Source organism: Telopea speciosissima, chromosome 3 (genome assembly GCF_018873765.1).
Source record: "Telopea speciosissima isolate NSW1024214 ecotype Mountain lineage chromosome 3, Tspe_v1, whole genome shotgun sequence".
NCBI lineage: Eukaryota > Viridiplantae > Streptophyta > Magnoliopsida > Proteales > Proteaceae > Telopea > Telopea speciosissima.
The window spans coordinates 33,895,740-33,920,033 of NC_057918.1; the positions used below are offsets into that span (position 1 = coordinate 33,895,740).

Consider the following 24,294-nt stretch of genomic DNA (forward strand, 5'->3'; position numbering starts at 1 on the left):
TCATTCTGTTGGAGGGCTGGATTTACCAACTCCTCAACAGACAAATTATCTAATTAGGTACTGCTAGAGCTGTTATTATATAGGCCCATATGCCAAGACATACTTACACTGTTTCATTTTACATTATATTCTAAATGCACAGTTGTTTGGGTAGATGCAAATAGAGTTTTTATCTTTAGGTCATTTGTAGACAATAAAGTGTTCTAGTCTATGATGTGATTTTGTGGTCCATGGTGGACTTCAGAATAATCCCTCAGAGGTTAGCCTCTGAAATGCCTGTAACAATGGAGACTCAGTCTTGTATGCTTTCATGGGTATTAGAAATGACAGATGTGGGCCTATGGCACCAAATGGCAAAATTTTAGGCTTCAGAAGGACGCAAGCCCTGTACTTGCCAATAAAGATAATTTACGAATACAGTAAGCATAGAGAAAACACACGTTCAGGATTATTTTAATTAATCAATAATTAAGAGAGTTAACAAAGAGAATTTTTAAGATAGATAAAACCGAAAACATCTGCTTATTGCGGAGAAGCTAGTGAGAACCAATAAGCTTTTCCCAATACACACATATAAATGTAGATATAAGCGATCTGAGCAAGGAACCAAAAACTAGTATGCAGCACATTGTCAAGAACCTAGCCGCCTTACTTGAAATGGTGAATGAAAGAGAACCTACTCTATAGGGCTCTGAAAGTAACAACCATTAATGGAAAACGGAGGAAATTTTCACACTATTAAAAATATGAAGGCAAATAAACTGTTCCAACATCTAAGAATAGCAATTTAGATTGTAGAATAAGCAAAGCCAACATCTTGATATTTTACCTTTAAAGTTTTAGCATTTCATAGCTGGCAGTTAATGAAGAGAGTAAAAGCCAAAGAACAATCCATCCTGGATTCGAGGTGTAGATCTACTTGATGCAGTTGTGGGGGCAAATGCCAAAAATGTCACCAATATGGTTGGGGGCAAGAGGACCAAAGAGAAGCAATGGCATATACAAAAGTTACCTGGTTCACTCCAGTTGAATCCTATGATCAGAATTAACTTGGGGTAGCTTTACACCACTTAATTCAAGGTAGGTGAATTGGATTGGATCAAGGTCAGCATCTCAACCATGGTTTGAGGAATCGGTATCTGATAGGTGGAGACCAATCCCGTATCAGTGGATCGGTACAGACAGGTAAATAAGAGAAAAAAAATATTTTTTTTAATGAAAACAGAACTGATCCAGACCGATACGGCCGATCTGGATCACAACCAGAGACCAATACATATAAACCCTGATCTCAACCAGATGAGATGATCTGCCAAAGTCAACAAGCTATAACTCAACCTGGTAGAATTGGATCTAGTCTTACAACAACGTTTCCTTTGTGCTTGAGGAACTTGGACAATGGAGATGAGGAGATCCAACATCCCAAAAAGACTCAATAGCGACTTCAGGCAGTTGGAGTGCAAGAATATTACTATCAAACAAAGGGAGTTAATGGCATTTAGCCTCTAAAATAAATTCTTTCAGTTCCAATTGACATAATATTTGTCATTCAATCCTAATACTAGCTCAATTCCAGCATGCAACTTTGAGTGTTCTATCCTTTGGGATTTTGAAAACAAGGATCATGCTGAAAACAACGATCAGCAGACCCTCCTCAAGCACTTGTGAGTAGATCACTATATATGAGCTAAACTGCTGACACATAAACCAAAATTTAGCCTATATATTATTAAATGGTTCTTGTAAAGTCCCAAAAAAATAATAATAATAATAATAATGGTGAGAAGTACTATGAAGAGTACATACAGTTGAAAAACCATTTAATGATTCATCAAAACCACTTTTCTAAGTCTGCCAGAAGCGAACCAAGAGAGAGTATAGAAATAACTACCTTCAAAGTTCAAACTAGACATTCCACGGTTCATCTGCTTTGGAACCGCCAAGACATGCAAGAACCAAGGTTGATGTTGATCCCAACTCGAGGGAGACAGAAATTCTTTCCATGACAAGCAATTAGAGGTATTATATAGTGTCATTTGACGGAAAAAGAGGAGAAAAAGAGGGGAAGGCGCAGAAGATTGCAAATTGTGAAGCAAAGAGTTAGGTCATTAATTGGTCCAATTTAAACAAAACCAAGCATGTCGCTTAAATTGAGCTATATCATGTACTCAAGTCATACTACATTGTATTCCAGACAATGAATTAGTAGAATTTCATCTCCAAATTACAATCTTGAACTCCAAAATCTAAGACCTAAAATGTGGCTAAGACCAACTGACCTTGTTCAAATTAGGCATCACTATCGTCACTGTCATCATCACCGTCGGGATCGTTAACAATATAAGCTCCCGGCTGAGCGACCCGCCTCCGCGTCCTTAAAGGAATAATGTTTTCTAGATCGACTTCAGCAAGCGGATCATCGGAAAGGTCAGTGTCCTCGTCGGAGGGGTTTCCATCGTCACTGGAATCATCTTCACTTCTGTTTTCAACCTTCAATTTACCCTTCCCTTTGTCTTCCACCATTATCCCTTTACCCTTACTATCAATCACAGATTTCCCGTTGGAATGCTCACCGTTCTCGTCCACAATTTCATCGTCTTCGTCGTCGTCATCATCATCATCATCATCGTCGTCGTCATCGTCATCTCCATATTCATCTTCATCGTTTTCACCGTTTGCTTCTGCTTCTGAGTCATCTTTGCTAGATTTTTCTTCAATGAGTGGGGGATCATTACCAGAAACCTCAGGTTTTATCTTCTTTGGATTATCAACCTCATCGACTAACTCAAGTTCAGGTTTTCTCTTCACAGGAGCTTCTTTCACGGGTTCCGCCATGAACTTATCTCCGAGGTGTCACTTTTAATACAGTGAAACAAAGTCTAGGGTTGTGGCGGAACCGGGCACGGAACTGAAAATACCTTCCCGCAGGGTTTTACTTCGTGCACCGCTTCTGTTGTTATGTTAGGGCTTTGCGTTAGTGTATCATCCATCAGTAAGGATTTTAAAACATGAACCGGGGGTGGAATCGGTCATTGGTGATTCCGATCGAAATCGGCCCAAATCGTTGCTCAAAATTCCTAAATCGGTCCCATATTAAAAAAGGAATTTCTATTCCTGAATCCAGAAACAACTTTTTGTATTTATGATAGGGCTTTGCGTTAGTGTATCATCCATCAGTAAGGATTTTAAAACATGAACCGGGGGTGGAATCGGTCATTGGTGATTCTGATCGAAATCGGCCCAAATCGTTGCTCAAAATTCCTAAAATCGGTCCCATATTAAAAAAGGATTTTCTATTCCTGAATCTAGAAACAACTTTTTGTATTTATGATACTACTTATACGCCAAAGTTCTAAGAAAAAAAAAACACATTTGATAACGCATAATAATTTCTATTTCTTAGCCAACAAAGAAACAGAAACACGTTTGTTATGCACAATCACTAATAAAATTTAAAACATGCCATTAAATATCTAAAATTTTGGTGGAAGTGCATGTGGTGGTTGTGGCGATGGTGGAGGTGGCAAAGGTAGAGAAAATGGCGGTGGTAGCGGCGGTGGAGGTGGTGGAGGCGGCGGTGGTGTTGGTGGCAGTGGCACAGTTGGTGATGTAGGTGGTGGTGGCGATGTTAGAGGTGGAGATGGTGGTGGTGACGGCATCGATGGTGGTGGTGGTGATTGAAGTTGCATTGGAGGTGGTGTTTTATTTTGAACATGAAATTACTGTTTTACTCGTTAAATTAAGTTTGTGCTCATTAAAGAGCAACTCCCCCTTATTTCTTCCCTTTATTCCTCGGACAGAGAAGAGCTTCAAATTGGAGCTTTTTTTTTCCCTATTTCTTAGCGACTTTTTTGTCCTGATTCATTTTCAGGAACAAAAAAACGAACTAATGTTAACAAGTGGATTTCTCTTATTTTTTTTGTTCCCATAAATAAAAAAAAAAACAGAGAAAATAAAGACACAGAAGTGTTATAATGCATATGTCCGAATCAGCTGTATCGGATTAGTGGAAATCGAAATTGATAACTACAAATTCCAATTTGAATCGACCAATTCATCGATCCAATTCTTCATTCTTAAAATTTGGTATCAGTGTCATTTCTTCTATAGTTGATTTTTCGTTATTTTTAATGGTAGTATGTGTTTGGTATGCATTTTACGAATAGATTCTAGAATGCATTTTAAAATCCAATTTTTCTATTTTTTATCACTTCAGATTTCATAATGCATATAGACTTAGAATCTATTCTGGAAGGAGAAAATAGAGAGAATCGAGTTTTAACTAAAATGCATTATAATTATAAAATCTATTTGTAGAATGCATACTGTTGCGTCAAGAACTGATGATCAACCTCCTCGGGTCGGTCCTGAACAGAAAGCAGTTAGCACAAGAGTGACTGGGCCGAGCAAGTGTAGGATAAACTGATGCCTAAATCAGCACTCTGAGCAACAAATAATACTGATTGAATTGAGCTAGATTAGTCGTGTAAATTACCTAGGTATTTATAGGCATCGTGAGGAGAAAGTCCTTGCAGTGATGGAGTGTCCTGGTTGAGGAGGAGTCCAAGGCGTGATCTAAGGCTACGTGGAGCCTTTATCGGGTGTTTGGATAAGAATCCTTGTGTTACGCCACTATGGGCGAAGTTATGCACGTCATTTATAGAGCCGTTAGGTGTCATTCCCGGGGTATGCGGGGACGGTTAGTGGCTTCCCTGTCATGAATGCTTGGTTGGGCCTGCAATTCTTGTATCCTGTGCCGACCCTTAGCCTTGGGTCATATCGACACTGTCGGTGCGAGCTCGTCTTCCTGCCAGATAATATGGGCCTGATCTTGGAGGTTATCTATTATCCGACTCATAAGATTTAGTTCGTATCAATACACATACTGGACCGTCCTCTATCATCGGACTCAGCTCTGATGGTCGGTTTGGCATGCCACATGTCAGCTTCGAATTGGCCTGCTGGTTTAGGACTCATCACATACCAAACACAATCGAAATTTTAGGAATTAAAAGCAACATTAAAAGCCATTATCAATGGCTCCTCCATAAATTGCAATAATCTCCGCCCTGTGCGTGCTAGCAATCCTTTGATGATCTTCAAGCCCCCTCCCTACCGCCATGGCCTTCACCGATGACTTGCTACTCAGCTTTCTCTTCCCCCTTCTACACGGCATGCTTCCCCCTCCTACTATTCACATACCTCTGCTTGGAACTTTTTGTGCGATTACTCCTACTGGTTCTAGGGCACTGATAATCCACCTGGTGCTGCCCTGTACGTAACGCGTATACCTCTCTTTCCCTCTGTGGCCTTCTCCCATAGTTGCTTTCTTTTGAAGCTTCAAATATGCAATCAGCCTCCATTTCGAGACCACCAGATCCCCAAACCCTATCCATATGTCCACATAGCCAGATAGTGGTCCTCTGATGAACCCTCCTACGGGGGAGATACCACTCTGGACAGAAGTCCTCAATGACGAGTCCGATGATGATTTCTTTGTTGATGAAGATACTAAGGAACAACTATCTCATCTGTGACAGAATACCCTTGTTGCGTATATTCTTGAAGGTAGACTGTTTCGAAAGCAGGCAGTGTTTGAAGCTATGCAAACAGCTTGGAACCCAAGGCAAAAAGTGGAGATTTCAACATTTGCGGGAAGGAAATTCTATTTCAATTCCATCACGTGATGGATAAACAGAATGTGCTAAATGAAGGTCCGTGGTCAATTTTGGGTAATCTTTTGCTATTGGAACACTGGAACAATGAACAGCAATGGGACTTTACACACTGCGATTTCTGGGCACAACTCCATTATGTGCCATTAGAGCTTAAGGAAAGGAGTATACTACTCCGGTTGTCTTCTAAACTTGGGGAGATTTCAAAGCTTATAATTATTGAAGGGAATCAGTTTGGGGAAAAGGTGAGCTACATTTGAGCTAGGTTTTGACTCGATATTCGTAAACCTCTGAAGAGCTCCATCACCGTCAAAGAGCCCGAGATAACAACTCCATCATCTAGGTCAAATACAAGAGGATCCCCTTGTTTTGCTACTTTTGCGGCATCCTTGGTTATGAAGAAAAGCGATGCATTACTCAGTTTGAAGAGCATCAAAGTCATAGTACCACCCACGGCTACGGTATGTCCATTACCTATAAGGAACTTCCCCCACCAAAGTGTAGCTCCGATGTTCGAGGCACTACCCCAGATGAACGTCTCACCCAAAAGGCCACTATACTCTTTAGCGGTGCTGCTCACGGCGGATCATAAATCCCTAATCCGGTTACAGAGAACGTAGTTGCAGCGACAACGATAGTTGAGGCTTCATCCATCAGGAAGGGGAGAGACGAATACGGTATCTTTACAACAACAGGATGTCTTATTGTGAGACAAGACAATCGTACTAGTACATGTGTTATGTCGGGTGTATCAGCATCTGCTGCGCACCTCCTTCAGCCTCCTACAAATGATTTGGTCACCAAAAATCAACCTTAATCTCATGCGCATAGTTTGTCATCAAGTGCCACGTTCGATAGTAACCGTTACATCGTGCAAGAGAATGAGGAATCAGCCCATCAAGAAATTCCTCACTCCCAGGTATCCCTTTCCCCTATACTCCATGATTACTTAAGACGGTGCCCAGAACACCAAGAAGCCATCCTTTCTCTGTTGTCCCACAAGTCGGATGTTTCTATCTCAAACCCAAATCCATGTGTCCAAATCATGTCTGTTGTTCCCACTCCGGGTGACCCACCTACCTCAAACTACCCCTTAATGCAAGCCTAGCCCATTTATGACCCACCCTCCACACTCCTCAGCCCAACCTAGAACCTACCCATTATTGACCCACAAATTCACATGGATCCTACACACATCGCCCACAAAGCCATCCTTTCTCTGTTGTCCCACATGTCGGATGTTTCTATCTCAAACTCAAATCCACGTGTCCAAACCATGTCTGTTGTTCCCACTCCGGGTGGCCCACCTACCTCAAACTACCCCTTAATTCAAGCTGAGCCCATTTATGACCCACCCTCCACACTCCTTAGCCCAACCTAGAACCTACCCTTTATTGACCCACAAATTACATGGATCCTACACACATTCGCCCACAAAACCAGAAATCCCAATCATCCTATTTCAGACCCACTCATCACCAATACACACCAGCATACCCCTGTATCTCTCCAACCAACCTCCATACCCGATACCAATACCAGACCTCTCCAAGTCCAACTCAGCCCCACACTAATCATTAGCCAAACCGAAACACATCCCCACCACCTCAACCAATCTTCAACCTCACGAAGGATCTCCAGCCAGCCTAAAAACTGTCATAGCTGCATAGTGGAACCATACAAAAATTCAAACAAACCCAAGCGAGCCAGACATGGAAAAATAGACGTGGCAGACCATTCAAAGTCTCAACAAGAGGAGGAACAGGATTAGAGGTGCATCTCGCAACAACAATCAGAGTCTTTTTTATTATCTAGACCCGTGGTGACTGGGGTATATCAGTCCCATGGGCAGATATGAAATCATTAGCTTGAACTGTAGGGGCCTAGGGAGTCCCCGATCAGTTCGAGCTTTAAGAAATCTCTCCAAAACTGAAGCTCCTGATATTCTTTTCTTGATTAAATCCAAGTGTCAAGCTGACAAAGTGGAAAGGATTAGAAGAAAGTTGAAGTTTCAAAATAGTTTTGTGGTAAATGTTGTGGGTTTATCTGGAGGACTGGTTCTCTTATGGCAGTAATATATTGATCTCAATGTCCTTTACTCAGATAATAGAATCATTGACTCGGAGGTTACATCGTCATAGGGACATAAATTCCTATTATCTTGCATCTATGGTGACCCAATTAAAAATAGGAGAAAGCAAGCTAGGCTTATTTCAATTGGAAGGAATCGTCTAGAGCAATGATTGTGTATCAGAGATTTTAACTCATTTCTGGGGTGGCATGAAAAAGAAGGTGAAAAATGTTAAGGCTTGAGAGACATACAACAATTTCAGGATGTCTTAAATCAATGTTGTTTTCTCAATCTAGGATCCAATGGACCAGCATTTTCTTGGAGCAACAGGAGGTCTGGAGCTGCGAAGATTAGAATCAAGTTGGATAGGGCTCTTGCAAACTCGGCCTGGAGAACTAAATACGATAATGTAACGACCTTCATTTTACCAGCAGTGTCCTCTGACCATAATCCTTTGTTGGTTAACACTGACAGAGGCAAGTATAAAGGGTGTAGACCGTTTCGCTTTGAGAAGATGTGGCTAAGACACCCGGGGTGCAAGGAAGTGGTCACTAAGGCTTGGTCTATTCCATTTAACAATACAGCCTCCTCAACTCTGATACAGAAAACATCCCATTGTAGCTCCCTTCTCACCAAATGGAATAGAGAAGACTTTGGGCATGTCCAAAAAAGGATCAATGCCCTCAAACTTCAGCTTGAGGCTATTCAAAGTCTTTCGACTTCCCTTCATAATCAAGATGATGAAAATTTTACTGCCGCCCTATTGGAGAAGAATTTTCCAAGGAGGAGGTCATGTGGCATCCGAAGTCCTGAGAAAATTGGATTTAATGGAGATAGAAATTCTGCCTATTTTCATGCCTCAACAATACAAAGGCGCCAAACAAATAGAATCCTCAAGCTCAAAAATCCAAATGGGACATGGACCACCACAGAAGATGAAATTTACTCTGAATTATTGACCCATTTTAGTTCTACAGCTACTACTCAAGGGATAGATGCAGATATGCTTCAACTTGCTTTAAATTCTGTTCAACTAGTACGTTGTGAATGACACTCTAAATGATAGGCTCTCTGCCTGCCCCACTATGGAGGAAACCTTTAAAGCCCTCTCAACAATGGGGCCTCTTAAGGCCCCGGGGCCCGACGGCTTCTCCCCCTGTTCTTTCAGCCTTTATGGCAAACCACAAAGGAGGATATCTACAAATTTGTCTCTGAATTCTTCCACACTGGCCATCTTCCAAAGGAGCAGAATCGGACTTACATATGCCTCATTCTGAAAATTCCCAACCCAGAGATAGCTGAACACTTTCGGCCTATAAGCTTATTTGGCGTCACTTTGAAAATCATCACCAAGATAATGGCGGATAGGTTGAGATTGGTTCTCCAAGGTATTATCTCTCCCACTCAGTCAGCTTTCATGCCTGATCGCTTGATCTCAAATAATATATTGATTGCTCATGAATTATTTCATTACATTAAGCATAAAAAAAAGAAGGAAAAAGGAGATGTTTAGCTTTAAAACTAGATGTGAAAAAAGCCTATGATAGGCTCGAGTGGAAGTTTATTGAAGCTGCTCTTACTAGGCTGGGCTTTTGTAACAAATGGGTAGGTTTCGTGATGGAATGTATTATTTCTGTTTCTTACTCACTTCTTATCAATGGAGCTGGGCGTGGCTCATTCTCCACCACCAGAGGGATCCGCTAAGGCGAACCCCTTTCCCCCTTCATTTTTATTTTGTGCTCTCAGGTGTTGAGTTCAATCATTGAAGAGGAAGAGCATGTAAATCTCATCAAAGGCATCAAAGTGCACAACCATGCACCATCCATATCCCACCTCCTTTTTGCCGATGACTGTCTTCTCTTTTCGAAAGTTAAACTACATGAGGTGACTCGCCTAAAGGCTTGTTTGGACATATATTGTAGGGTGAGCAGTCAGGAAATTAATTTGAGGAAGTCCAGTCTCACATTCAGCCCAAACACCCCCAACAGTTTCAAAAGGTGGATTCTCTCGTATTTTGAAGGTTTCATATGATGATGATCCTTCCAAATACTTGGGTCTCTCTATAGAGATAGGTGTATCTAAATCAAAAGTCTTTAAAGAAGTTGCAAAGAGAACTGGGAGAAGAGTCCAAGGATGGAAGAACCAATTGCTCTGGCATTTTGGGCGTGAGATACTCATCAAATTGGTGGCAAACATAAGCTCTTCCTATGCTACCTCTCACTTCCTATTGCCGGTAGTGACTCACAATTCCATTCGCCAAAGCATGACTAATTTCTATTGAGACCAAAAAGAGAATGAGAAAAAAACCCACTGAATTTCATGGTCACGCCTTTGTAGATCAAAGGAAAAGGGAGGCTTGGGATTCCCAGATCTGATACTCCAAAATAGAGCCTTACTCTCAAAGTTAGCTTGGAGACTATGGGACAAGCTGGACTCACTTTGGGCGAAGTTTATGAAAGCAATCTATTTCCCTAGAACTGACCTCCTCCAAGCCACAGTGGGTAATAAACCATCCTGGGCTTGGCGCAGTGTACTTGTGGGGAGAAAGGTTTTATCTCGTGGCTTGATTTGGGAAATTGGAGATGGAACGAAGGTTAATATCTGGGACTGCAATTGGGTGCCCTTCTCTCTAGATTTTAAAATCCAACATTCCCGTCCCTTTGGCTGTGCGCTTAGCAATGTATCAGAGTTGATTGATCATGCCAACCATAGAGAAGACTATAGTTCTGGATCAATTTTTCCACCCTGATGACAAAGCAAGAATCGTGAAGATCAACCTTAGCCTATTTGCAAGAGAAGACAAATTACGTTGGGGGCTTCTAGCAATGGAGTTTTTTCCTCAAAATCAGCTTATCACCATATCTCAAATCTTAGAGATCACCAAGAAAATGCTCGTTCACCATCCCATCATCGCCATGATTGGGAAGACATAACATCGAGGGTTTGGAAAAAAATATGGAATTGCAAAACATTGCCCAAGATTAAATCCTTCTGGTGGAGAGCATGTGCTAAAGGACTGGCAACCGGAGATAGCTTCATCAAGCGTCATATGAATAAAGACCCGAGCTGTAAGAAATGTGGAGTTGAGACTGAATCCATTGACCATATTCTCTTCGTTTGCCCATTTGCAAAAGCCAAATGGTTTGGTAGTAGTCTATCTCTCTCTGTCTCTAATCTTGCATCGCCAAAGCTTGCTAAGATTCTGGAAGAATGGGATCAGTTCAATTTTACATCAAAGAATCATGGGGTGGAAGTTCTTGGGTTCTTTTCCTTTGTCTGCTAGCATCTATGGACTGCAAAGAATGATCTCCTGTTTACTAACAAAGACTGGACTCCAGTGGAGGTCTTTAGTAAAGCTCAATGGGCCTTCAATAAGTTTATGAATCTTTCCAAGCACCACATTCTTCGACAAACTCCCATTGCAATGCAAGCCCAGGAGGACCAGCATATGTGGACGACTCCAAACAATGGTTTTAAACTCAATTGTGATGCTGCTCTTCCCCTCAACTCTTCATCTGGAGGTCTAGGATGCATCATTAGAGATCAACATGGCTCTCTGGTTAAGGCATATTCTGAATCTGCCTGCTTCTTAGATGCGCTTATAGGTGAGGCGATGGCCATCAGATCTGGCATCTTACGAATCGTCGAGAAGGGAATACTTAATATTCACGTGGAGTCAGATAATGAGATAGTGATTCAAGCCATCTGCAGAATGATTCCCACCCCTTCAAGCATCTCAAGCCTGATATCAAATATCCATCGCCTAGCCGAAGGTCGTAATATTGGTAATTTCTCTTTTATTTCTAGGGGAGCTAATGTAATAGCTCATACCCTAGCCTGGAAGGCCCTGTCAATGGCAAGTACGATAGACTGACCACATTCCACTCCCTGGCTTAAGGATCTTTATAATTTGGAAGCCTCGTGTTTCTCTTGCAACATTTTGAAATAAGATATCCTTTAACCCCAGAATAAAATATTAAAAAATAAGACGATGCAGTCCCTAGTCCCCAGTACCTAGTCCCCCCACCTCTAAGAAGGGGTAGGAAATAGGGATGTAAATGGATAACCGAAATCCGAATCCGAATCCGCATCCGTATTCGTTTAGGGGCATCCGTATTCGTTTAGAGATATCCGAAAAATAATCCGAATACTCCGATTAAAATCCGTCCGAAAAAAAATCCGAATACTTAATAATAAAAAATTAAGTAAATAATGATTTTGAGGGTTTTTGAAGATTAAACAAGTTCTAGAATATGATAAAAAGAGAATCATGATCTAAGAGATGTGGATTGAGAGTGAATTGTATCTCTTAGGGGGAGGAAGGTCTGGGTTACACAAGACAGAGATGTAAATGGATGGTCGAAAATCCGAATCCGATCCGCATCCGAATCCGTTTAGAGGTATTCGTATTCGACCAAGGAATATCCGGCTCCGATCACATCCGATCCGAATCCGATCCGTTTACATCCCTAGTAGAATAGGGTGGACCAGAAACGTAATCGGACAAGTGGAGATAGGGAAAAATTGTCAAAAAAGTTTTATAATTGAGGGAAGGCACTGTTTTGGCCAGTTTTATAAATCCAAATAATGAGTGGCTAGTTTTGTAGGCTCATCGGTAGAAGTGTACAAACTAACAACTACTACTCTTACTACTACAAAAAAAGTACAAACAACATGAATGAAACGCTACACACCAGCGACGACTCTGCAATCCAACTCTTCATTTGTTGGTGTGGACTCTGTGGACCGCAGCACCACGAGGCACGCCAACAAGCTCTCAACGGTCGGTAACCGTCTGTTCAATCTTCTTCGGAGGCCCCACCTCTCTCCGATATCGGAGGACAATAGGAGATCCCCTGGAATCTTCTCCTTCTTCTTGCTTGCTTTCTTCTTCTTCTTCTTCTCCTCCTCCAATTTCTCCTTCATTCAGTAAGTCCAACATGACACACACACACAATAAATAAAATTCTGACCTTCACCGTCTCCTTCATACTTCGCGCTAACCCGTTCCTGCTCTCTCTCTCTCTCTCTCTCTGGGTAAATAATATGAGAACTTTGAATTCACGGTTCATGCTGATCGATCTGCACAACTCATGGCAGTCCGCGAACCACATTCCTCTCTCGGCCTTCACTTACCTTCAAAATTCCAACCTCGTTTCCTCGGTCTCTTCTTCATTTCGTCGAACGCGTCGCTCACGTAGGGGAATTTGTACTTCTTCATCTTTTGTCCCTGGGACTGCTTTTTCGTCTTCATCGCTTCCATCTCCTCAAATTCGTCGGCCTAGTGATCGCTTCTCTGCTGCAAATGGGCTCCTTCTACCATCACCTTCGACTTCCACCTCGATCTCGTCGAGGGCTGAAGCTGCTTCAGAATTGGAGTTGTTCCTGGAGTTGATTCCTTCGAAAATGCGCATGGAGCTACTCCGCCACCCTGAGATTACCAATTTGATTGAAGTGGTTATGGATTTGGGTCGAAAGCCCCTCGCCCGCTTCCCTTCTGGTGATTGGATGATGTCCGAGCAGCCCGTGAAGCTCGAAGATCTGAGGCATGCCGTCTCCAAGGTAAATTTTCTACCTCACACTCTACAGAATCGAATTCAAATCCCGGCTTTTATTGCGGAAGGCAAGCTGGCTCTTTGTTCATTTATATAACAAAATTTTTTACTTCGGTTTGGGAAACCCCTATCACTTTCACTGTTTCGCCTACGAAGATCACGATAGAGATCGACTTAACATTTTTGACCTTACGATTTCATCTGAAGAGAAGAGTGTCCAGTGTCTAAGCTTTAAAGCTTACTTTTTAGTCTGTTCTGACTAGAAGAGGTGTTAGAAGATAATAATTTCTCATAAGAATGCTCCTTGACTCAAGGTATTTTATGCTCAGTTGTACAAACAGAAATTTAAATCCTAGTTCTCAGGTCTCGTGATGAGAAAATAAAACTAGCAAACGAGATACATGCAAGAATGCATTCTATATTATTTGGATTGGGATACTGTAGAAATGTAGATGGTTGATGACCTTTTTGCATTGCATTATTCGATTCCTCAAGGTTGGTGAATTTTCGGATGACAACCGTTCGGGCATTAATCATTCCCTGCACCGTATCAGTGCTATTCGAAACCGTAAGATGCAAATAATTGGCCTCACTTGTCGGTTTGGCCGTGCTATATCTGGAAGTGCGGGAATGATACGAGACTTGGTAGAGGGAGGTGGTTCTATCTTGGTCATAGGACCTCCTGGGGTTGGTAAAACAACATTAATCAGGTATTTAACATTTCTTTTTTCTTGATGGTGCAGTAGTTACTACAATTTTATATGCTCATTTTGTTATCACTTATTGCTGATTGTATTTCTTCTGAATGAGCATGTTGAGAATTATTTCATTAACCTGTTGTTCTTCAAATATTGAGTGATGCTATCATTACAATCACATAAATTTTGAGGTTCCAGTTAGACATTCAAAGACACCAAAGATTACAAACGCCCACCGCCTTTATTTTGGTTCTTCTTTAAAGGAATTCACTTTTCTTCATTTTAAGTTTATCTTTTCTTCTTGTTGTTTCTGGCCATGCATACCATTTCCCTGATCAAGCATCCGACATTGTTTATGTTGCAAGTCTGACTGGGATGGAGAATAAAGGTGAAGAAAGTAGTTAGGGTTGGTATCAAGTTTCCACCCAAATGGAATTGTCCCAGTGACAAAATAAAGCTTTGAATGATCCAGGACTATGAGAGAATGGATGCTAATACTGTAATACATGGGAATATATGATTAAATTTAGCTCTAAAATTTAACGAGTGACCGACACAGACCACACCCTATCTATCCAACGATCGGGATTGCCACATTGCAAAACTAGGTCGACTGTCAAGTTGACTGTTGATATAATAGTTTTCAATCAATAATAGTCCCTTTTTTTTTTTTTTTTTTTTCTTGGTATTACCCTTTTACTGCTTAGCTTTCTCTCTGTTTCCTTAGGAAATGTTATTGGTGATAAAATAAGTAGAGCTCTTTATCCAATGCTCATTATGTTGTGCTAGTCCACTCTTCAATTCCTTTTGGAATTTCCAAATTAGGTCATTAGATGAAAAGCAAAATAAGATAACCAAAAGCCCATCTAATGAACCCATTTTCGTGGAAGAATAAAAAAAAGAAAAGGAAATTCCAAAATCGAAGTAAAATTGAAATTTGGAGACAGACGGGGAGAGAGAACCATTGACACACCTGTATGTGGTGGAGAAATCATATTTGGAAGAAGAGAAAGTTCTGATGTTATGAATGTGGAAGAGGGAGAGACTCAGAATGTATATTTTGAAAAAATGTTAAGATCAGAGTCTGAAAATAAGAAATCAGCCCTCAGATCTGAAAAGTTAGTGATTATAGAGTTTCTTGGAATGAATAGGCTGTATCGGATCGTCTGGACTGATCCGAATTGGCCAATTAACTGATCCGATTCCCGATTTTTGAAACTGTGGGTAAGATAGTTTAGTAAACATTTCCTATTCATGGAATTTCAAGAGAGGAGAGAGAGAGAGAGAGAGAGAGAGAGAGAGAGAGAGTGTAGTTTCTCAATTAACTTTAGATCTCCTAGGAGAGGGAGATTTTAGGAGGTTTTAGTTTCTTAATGAGATTTGTTGACAGGTTGCTTAAAAAGGAATAGGGTTTTATAACAATAAACCTTAAGATCTAAAACAACTAGAATTTTATATTTTTGAAAAAGGAAAAATCCAAAAAAAAGTGGTGCAAGTGCCACATATTCCTACCTTTCATACTCAATTTTAGAATTATGAATATTTGTCTGTATAGATGCCATGTGGACTTGATGTTAGCAAATTGATGAAGCTTTGGTGCTGCACTGCTGCAGAGAAATAGCTAGAATGTTGGCAGATGAACACATGAAACGTGTTATCATTGTAGATACATCAAATGAGATTGGAGGTGATGGAGATGTCCCTCATTCAGGAATAGGCCGTGCACGGAGGATGCAAGTCCCAAATGTCAATATGCAGCACAATGTGAGCCTTGAAATTGACCCTTTGCTTACATTGCAGAAAATTTATGTAGTCATGATAAGCTCCCACTATATGCAGATATCTATCTCGCTCTCTGGGGGTGGAATGTATTGGTTCTATTGCTTTCTAAGCCCGTTTAATGTTGATGCAGGTTATGATTGAAGCAGTTGAAAATCACATGCCTGAAACCATTATAATTGATGAAATTGGGACAGAGCTTGAAGCATTAGCAGCCAGTACAATTGCTCAAAGAGGGGTTCAATTGGTTGGAACAGCACATGGAATGACAATCGAAAACATAATAAAGAATCCTTCTCTGCAAATTCTTGTTGGTGGCATTGAGGTGCAAAATGATTGTGATACTCAAAAACTGAGTTTGCAGCCTGGTTTTGAATACAAATATTTGCCAACTATAGAGTAGGCGAGAGTTTCAGAGAACATAGATATTACTGATAGGCTATATAACCTAAATAATTTGGGCTCATGGACATGGCTCTGTCAACGACTGGAATTTCCAGAATTTTCCATTAATAAGTGAGCCACCACAATATCGTTGTGCATGACATATTGTTTCAAACAAACTGATTCCAACCATGATCAGTTACAATTTGCCTATGAATAAAGGTGGCCTGATCTTGGTATTTGGAAGAACTTTGGATTTCCTAGGGTGCACAGTCAGTGTACTGTTTGGACCTGTGCTATACATTTGACAGATCTGATCTTCATGATAGCGTCTCTGAGTGTTGAAAGATGATATGCAGGATAAGTTGATAGGCTAGGGTTTTTTCAACTTATTTCTTGCCATAGTATGATATCAACATTTGTAAGACTAGTTCTTACATTGGTGAAAGATAGCTATCAGTATTATGCTTCTCAATGGCCTGTTACAGTAACCAAGTGGTCACGGGTTCGAGTGCAATGGTAAAGGTTGCTCCATTGTGACCGGGTTCGAGTCTGGAAACAGCCTCTCTGTGAAAACAGGGGTAAGGCTGCGTACATTATGATCCTTTTCAGACCCCGCAGTGGCGGGAGCCTTGTGCACTGGATACGCCCTTTTTAATGGCCTGTTACAGTAACAAGCCATTGATATAAGATGCATAACAGTGAATGTTTAGTTGAATGCTTTTTAGGCTAAGATATATGTACCCTCTTATGCTCGTATTATATGTAAAAAGCTAATGATGTTGTACCTTGAGTTAAGTAATCCTTTCATACTAAATGATACCTGCAAACAGAGTGTTACTCTTGGTGACGAGGAAGCAAAGAAAAGGAAAGTGCAGAAGACAATTCTTGAGAGGAAAGGACCTCCAACGTTTACATGTTCTGTCGAGATGATATCTAAGACGGAGTGCCGTGTTCACCACAGATTAGATGCAACAGTGGATGCTATTCTGGCAGGTATTCTTTACTTCTTTCAACCATGCAACTGATCCTATATAAAGTTTTGTTTAATTACATCTTTACAAATTTTCTGAAACATCACCATCCTTTGACCGGTAAATGAGGCCGGTCACTGTACACCAGTTCATTTGTGGTTCAAGTGTGCAGATCAAACAGTTCTGATCATAAGGCTATAAATAGACGTATATTGTAACGGTTTAACAAAGCCATTTTTAAACACAACTGAAGTTTACCTCGGTTGTAATTGGTAATTATATTTTGGCTTTACCTGAAGCATTGAATCCTTATGGCAAGCTCTTTTTAACACACACATTCATGGTTCAGATGATTGTTGGTTGGCTGTCAGGGAAATTGGTTCTCTGAACCATCCTGGGCCATTAACTAGTCAATGCTTCTTTGGAGAAGACAGGTCATGAGATTGACCAACCTTTTATTGTACCAAATGGCATTTCAACCAAATTGACCAGCTTCACCAATGCATGTGACAGAAAACTGCTCTAAACCTGAAGGTTTTGGCCAATATTAATCTTGATTGAAACTTTTTTTCCCCTGGAATTAGGGAAGTTACCTTTATTTGAAGTGCGTCATATGGATGCCGAAGATGATAACAAGTCTGTTACTTCCACTCTTGAACTTCAAAGCCATCATGTTGAGGGAGGCCAGGTCACTAAGAACGATGATACTGGTACTCAAGTAGAGCCTATTCAAGATATTGGAGATTATCCTGCCAAGCACACCAAGAAATGGAGCACTGGTAGATCCACTAGGAAGACTTCCCCAGTTCTAATTTACACATACAAAGTAAGCAATTCCTGCTTAATATCCTCTGCTTTGTTGTCATTTACTATTTTTTCCAAGGGAATATGGCAAATAAGTATGCTAATAAATTCAGCTGAGACATTGGAGGTGCTTGGCTCCCAAGAATACTATCTTTTGAATCCATGTCTAAGGGGCCAGTTTTCTTTCCAAATTTATCCAAGGAATAAATTTAATTCAATAAAAAAAATATTAAATGGCTATGTTTCAGATCCTGGAATCTGATGTGCTACAAGTAGCAAAAGTAATGGGGCTGGAGGATGACTTGGATGTAACTGGAGATATTGGAACAGCAGATGCTATTCTAGCATCCAGTTCTGAGATGAAGCAGAATCCCTGGATCCGTGGTGTAGCTAAGTTTCATCGGTTGCCAATTTTTGTTATAAAGGTAGCCCACCTCCTATTGTTTTTTTCAGCCATTTACTTTTAATACATGAATTCTGATTGCTTCTATACCCGAAACTGCAGTCAAATACAATGGCACAAATGGTAAAGGCAGTTCGCATGATTATTGGTATGGATTCATTTGATTATACTTTGAACTTGCCACACAGAAAGCGTTCGTCAGATATTGAAATTGAAGATGATGCACCAAAAAGAAAACCCTCATTGGAGGAGATCGATGCCTTGGAGGTGAAATCTCATTACATGCATCTTGCTAACTGATTCTCCTTTTCACAAGCATAATTTACTTAATAAAATCCACGGCTTTTTTTAGATGATATTTATAATATATCTACTAGCTTTTAGTCTACAGTTACCATTGAATTAGTGATAAAAGAACTTGCACTCTTTAGACTTATTCCCTGGTTTTGATTGGAGGGACCTTGTGTTTCCCTTGTTTATTCCTCTTCTTTTCTTTTTTTTTTTTTTTTTGGGGGGGGGGGGAGGGTGGGTGCTTATGATATGGATTGTATCGTCTAAATTTGCAAAAGGGGACGCAACTTAGATTCTTGTGCTGTCAAAGATAAGATATTTGTACAGATAGGTATCTGTGGAACCAACTGATAGGACTATTATTTTAAGTGAAATCTAGCCGTCTATAATTTGTTCTCTTATTTGTAAGTAAAGGAATTAGAAGTTATACTCAATTTAAAAGACTCAGTCTCTATCTCTCTATTTGTCTCATTTAAGTTTGTAGAAAGTAGTTATAGGCTTCCATATGTTATATTTCTTTTTTTTTAGTGATTTTTCTCTACACCAGCAGCGTAGAGGGTATCTCTACACCACTACCCAAATTTTTGCTACTCAGAAAGTGATGTGGCTGTTTCAGCTATATCTTTATCTAGAAAAGCTGTGAATTGGCGACATTAAATTTCAGACTCAGATTCAATCATATAAGTATATAACCTCCCATGTATGTTCATGCACCCATTCTCCACAATTAGAAATTTTCAATTCTTCAGTTTTCCACTTGGCAAACTCTATTTGGGTTGAAACTTGACATGTGAGTATGAGATCTTTGGGTCTACCTGTCTACAAAATCCAGCCTTATGCAATTTATCATGTGGCATAACTTGGGGTCCTGACGTGGATCCACACCCGCTGTTGTAGAGAACCTGCCCTCTTTTTTAATTTAGAGTCTTATACTAATTGCAGGAAATTAAATACCAGATAAATAGCCAGTGCTTTTTGGGATGAAAGAGATCAACCTTGCCCTCGTCATCTTCTCTGAATCTAAAACAAAATATGTAGTTGGGTTTTATTGTCTAGTACTGTTATTTCGGAGAATAATCATCAATCTTTCATGGGCCTTATACCGTGTTCATCTGTTGCCCCTAAATTTTCCCATAGTTGCATCTTCAAGTAGAATTTATATAAGAATATGCTCTTCAGGCTTCTATTATGATTTTTCTATATTCTTGTGAAGACAATCATCTGATGATTTTAGTGCAAATTTATTTCAACTGATGAGAGACGGACCACTGATTTTAACTACATTTCATATGGAACTGTTCGTGCTTATATACTGTAACACTGTATTTCCATTAGGAGGTTCGACTAGCAATCGAGTATATCGTGATTCCTGGTGGTGAACCTGTAGAACTTCTCCCAAGGCGCTCCGAGATAATTGCACGACAGCTTGAGCTTGTTGAGAGCTATCAGCTGGCTGCGGAGAAGTCGGGTACAGAGTTGAACCCGAGGTTGCAGATCCTTCCTCTGAGGTTAAACAAGAAAGCTTCTGATAAATACAATGAATCCAGTTTCGGTAGATGAAGCGAACCAAGCTCTAATTCACAAACCAGTGGTGATGGAGGTACAATCGTTTCCTGGCTACCCCTTCTGCCGAATAGTCATATTACAACGACATTGTTATGAATGTCATACTTTAGCTGATAAGTGTACAGGCCATGTACAGTCAATGTAATTTATTATTCTTGTATGATGCAATATTGCGAATCATAATTATTTCTTCTGTAGAATACTCTCTGAAACATTTGTTGGCTGTTCTGTTTATATACGTTATGATCCATACAGAATTAATGCGAGTCTAGTAGTAGTGTCAAGACATGCGGCCTGCATTGATGTCAAAGTGTCAAACCATATTAGGCCTTTAGTATTAGAACTTAGAACTATTGCAGGCAGAAAAGAGCATAATGGCCATGATTTCAGGGCACCTTAGTACACATTGAGGTCAGGACCCCCAAGTATACAGTTCAAACTTTAAGAAGATCGTAGAGGTGATTGAAACTGCTAGATGATGGCATTACTGTTCTTCTGATTTCCACGTACCTCTGACCTTGTTGTGTTGTGCCTCTCAAGCATTCCCATCACTTCTTCTTGCGTGTGCCTTCTGCTTGTCAGATGCATGGCTGCCATTGCCTTCCAAACTTTGGTTGCTGCCCTATTCTCCTCTCCCATTTAGGCAGCCATCATTGTTTGAAACAGGAAAGATCTATTATATTTAACCCTACACCCCTTAATCCCCCCTCCCCAGTGAAGCAGGATTGTCGATACCATGAACTCCTGGGACCCCTGCAACTTACTGGCAGGGTGCAGTTGTCTTCCACCAAAGCATGATTAAGAGATTCAGGTTTCCAGCATTCTTACTTTCTACTGGTATGTTTACATAACCTATTTGAGCACTCTATATTATTAAGAGAACCCTCTTGCATCAGCATATGAACATAAGCACCCTTTTCCCCCCTCTCAACCTGGGAAATTTTTTTTTTTTGTGGGGGGGGGGGGGGGGGGAGCATATATGGCTATTGGAATATTCTGAATTTTTGGTTACTGCACTAAAGGAACCTACATGGCACATAGAACTTATGTGGACTGGGATTCTGAACACCAACATTGTGGAGATTCCAGCATGATCCCTCCAGTCGACATTGCATAAAGACAGAGAGCAGGTATTGTAGCTTTGGGATTGACAATCTGGGTAGGATTGATTTTAGAAGTGAAAATTATCATCAGTAGATTGCTTATTGTTGCAAAAATTCTCAGTTCAGATGAATGAAGGGTGCAATGCATCTTGGGGAGAAGGGATTAACCGAAACCGAGTTAAAACTTTGGGCTGAAAATGTGAGCTTAGGCTTAATATTTTAACCACCTCCCCAGGGTTTTCTGCCTGGATCTGTTTTACCATGGACCAGTCTGTTCAATCTCATTGGTTGCATTTCTCTCTTCCTTTTTAGTGGTGGTGGTGGGTTGGGGAAATGTGAGTTTTAGGTTATTAAGCCCTTTAAACCTCCTGCGATGTTCTATCACTGTATTGTCTATTTGTCTTCTTTTTTAATCAAAATGTAATGGGAGAAAAACTGAAACTTTAATGATGTTGTTATGATCGAATGACTTCATGTGGGATTTTAACCAAGGCAACAATTATATGCATTGTGGAAGCGCAATTTTCTTTTATATCTGTTTGAATTCCTTTCCTTTTTCTAGTCCTGTTCAGTTTGGATCAGCACAGTCTTCAGAGCTGAGGATTAGTTTGCATTTACATTTAATTAGTGATAATGATTAGTCCAGCCTCCAGCCATAGTTTGCAAATTCAGAATGGGAAAATTTCAGATCTAATTGTGTTGCCGTGAGATCCGATCTAAAAAAAGCATGACCATTGGAACCTCTAAACACATTGATAATATTCCTGGTTGACCACCAGTATGGCTACCATAACATCAACTCTCCAGTAGTTGAAGAATGCATTTCGGTGGTTTAGCAGCTTTCCGAACTGAACAGAAGCAGTCGAATTTCTTCTTCTTTTTTCTCCTTAAAATTGTGAAAAGATTCCAAATGTTTTGGTCTGAGTTATTTGATTCATCAAGTATTCACAATTACTTTTGGAGTCCAAATGTTATTAGTTGAAATTTTTATTTCCCTAATTATATTACAAATATTCAGCCTAAAAAAATTGCAAATTTTCTATAATTTTAGAAGGTAATTTGATTTATTGCTTAATAATATGCGAATTTGCTAAGTTGGGTTCGTGCAATATATTAGGTTCTTGGGTTGCCAAAAAGAAAAAGAAATAAATGATTAGGTTCTCATTAAAGCAGCTAATTCCTGTATTCCAATAGAGTCAAGAGCCTAACCAAAGAGAAATCAATGTGGCCCTATTTCACACATCTCTAGAGGTTTAGAATGCATTTTATTTGTGGGTTAGCTTCTCGACCTTACAACTACTGAACAATAGGAAAAAAAAATTGTTGGTAATTAAAATTGATGCAAGTGCCGCCAAGGGTATGTTTGTTTAAGCATGAAAAAAGTTCCTGTAAAATTAAATTTTCTATAGATTATTTTATACTTTTGCCACTTTTTTGTATAACATTGATGACAAGAAACCATATTTGGGCATTGTTTGATTGAGGAAAACAATCCAACCAATGGACGGTCACAAATATTGTATGATAGACCAACAACAATAAACTCAACCTTATCCCAACTTAATTGGGCCGGCTACATGGATCCAAACAAAACGAAGTAGGGAAGACTGAGGTCTGAACAAAAAAAGGGGAATGAAGAAATGGAAAAAGAAGGATGGAGAAGGAGATGAGAAATGAAAATTGGGAAATGACAAATGAAAGATTGAAAAAAGAAAAATGAAAGTTGAAAGATGAAAAATAAAAGTGAAAAAGGCACAACTCAATACGCCAAGAGGAACTCAGCTAAATGGGGTCCAGTACATGGATCCTTGCCTTCCAACAGGCTCTATCCAAGGTCATACTTGGTACAAGATCTAAACTAGCATGTCCTTCCTCACAACTTCTCCTACGGTCATTTTAGGTCTGCCCTAGCTCTTTTAGCTCCTTCACTTGGAATCATATCACTCCTCCTTATTGGGGTGTCCCTAGGCCTCCGTTGGACATGACCATACCACCTCAAACGACTCTCTCGTATATTGTCATTGATCGGGACAACTCCCAAGTCAACTCTAATACGTTCATTCCGTACTTTATCTTTTCTAGTTTTTCTGCACATCCATCTTAACATCCTCATCTATACTACACATAGCTTCTTAATATGACACTTCTTATTTAACTGCCCAACATTTTGCTCCATACATCATAACCGGTCGTACAACAGTCATATAGAATTTTCCTATAAGTTTTAAAGGAGCACGACGATCACACAATACTCCAGACGCACCTCTCCATTTCATCCATCCTATTTTAATTCTATGTGAAACATCATTATCTATGGCACCTTCTTTATTTATGATTGACCCCATATATCTAAAATAGTCACTTTGCGGTAACCCTCTTTCTTCAATTCGCACCATGTCAGTATCCATCATAATATAACTAAAATTACACATCATATACTTCGTCTTCGTTCTACTTATCGCAAAGCCTCTTTTTTCCAAAGTTGATCTCCATCGCTCTAACTTAGCGTGAATCCCTTCTTTTGTCTCATCCACCAAAATGATATCATTGGTGAATAGTATACACCATTGGACCTTGTCTTGAATGCTCTTGGTTAGGTCATCCATGATAAACGCAAATAAATAAGAACTTAAGATTGATCCCTGATGTGACCCAATCATAATTGGGAATTCTTTGTCTTGTTCTCCCACAGATTTCACACTAGTTGCCACGCCCTCATATGTATCTTTAAGTACATCTATATATTTACTTGACACCCTTCTCTTCACTAGAACACGCCAGATTAAATCGTTAGGAAAAGTTGTCTTTTTCATCAAGACATAATATTTTATAGGGGAAGAGCTCTCTGTGGGGGAGTGTGGCCCCTGCATGCACAAAGGCATCAATAGGGTGATCATTAGCGCCATTCATGGGGGGGGCGGGATGGTTTTTCCCATCTATCTCTGGGCGTAGGGCGCACATTCCCTTAGTGAAAATTTTCTTCCTATTTTA

General features: G+C 40.1%; 2 protein-coding genes across 3 annotated transcripts; one reads left to right on the forward strand and one right to left on the reverse strand.

Moving 5' to 3' along the window:
* Positions 1-2,078: 2,078 nt before the first annotated feature.
* On the reverse strand, positions 2,079-2,870 carry LOC122653891 (histone H2A.Z-specific chaperone CHZ1-like). Of its 2 annotated transcripts, none has more exons than XM_043847849.1 (2): positions 2,659-2,870; positions 2,079-2,625 (listed from the first exon to the last, which is right to left on the reverse strand). In XM_043847849.1, the coding sequence occupies exons 1-2, from the start codon at positions 2,833-2,835 to the stop codon at positions 2,290-2,292; spliced, it is 513 nt and encodes a 170-aa protein (XP_043703784.1). In that variant the 5' UTR covers positions 2,836-2,870; the 3' UTR covers positions 2,079-2,289. The 2 variants fall into 2 exon arrangements, with proteins under 2 accessions (XP_043703784.1, XP_043703783.1); XM_043847848.1 differs by having other exon boundaries at positions 2,079-2,619; positions 2,653-2,870.
* Positions 2,871-12,756: 9,886 nt separating this feature from the next.
* LOC122654767 (protein SEEDLING PLASTID DEVELOPMENT 1) lies at positions 12,757-20,471 on the forward strand. The gene is made up of 9 exons (XM_043849007.1): positions 12,757-13,308; positions 13,797-14,011; positions 15,613-15,763; positions 15,912-16,103; positions 16,996-17,158; positions 17,721-17,962; positions 18,189-18,365; positions 18,446-18,610; positions 19,970-20,471. Exons 1-9 carry the CDS (start codon positions 12,793-12,795, stop codon positions 20,192-20,194), a joined length of 2,046 nt encoding a protein of 681 aa, XP_043704942.1. The 5' UTR covers positions 12,757-12,792; the 3' UTR covers positions 20,195-20,471.
* Positions 20,472-24,294: the final 3,823 nt, after the last annotated feature.

What these genes read in the sequence shown, in the direction of transcription:
- LOC122654767 (XM_043849007.1), top strand. Translation starts at nt 12,793, where the DNA reads ATGAGAACTTTGAATTCACGGTTCATGCTGATCGATCTGCACAACTCA. An exon ending in AGTGGATGCTATTCTGGCAG is followed by an intron (nt 17,159 to 17,720) that starts GTATTCTTTACT and finishes CCCTGGAATTAG; the next exon opens with GGAAGTTACCTTTATTTGAA. An exon ending in TGCCAATTTTTGTTATAAAG is followed by an intron (nt 18,366 to 18,445) that starts GTAGCCCACCTC and finishes CCGAAACTGCAG; the next exon opens with TCAAATACAATGGCACAAAT.
- LOC122653891 (XM_043847849.1), bottom strand. Translation starts at nt 2,835, where the DNA reads ATGGCGGAACCCGTGAAAGAAGCTCCTGTGAAGAGAAAACCTGAACTT. An exon ending in CAAACGGTGAAAACGATGAA is followed by an intron (nt 2,626 to 2,658) that starts GATGAATATGGA and finishes GACGACGACGAT; the next exon opens with GATGATGATGATGATGACGA.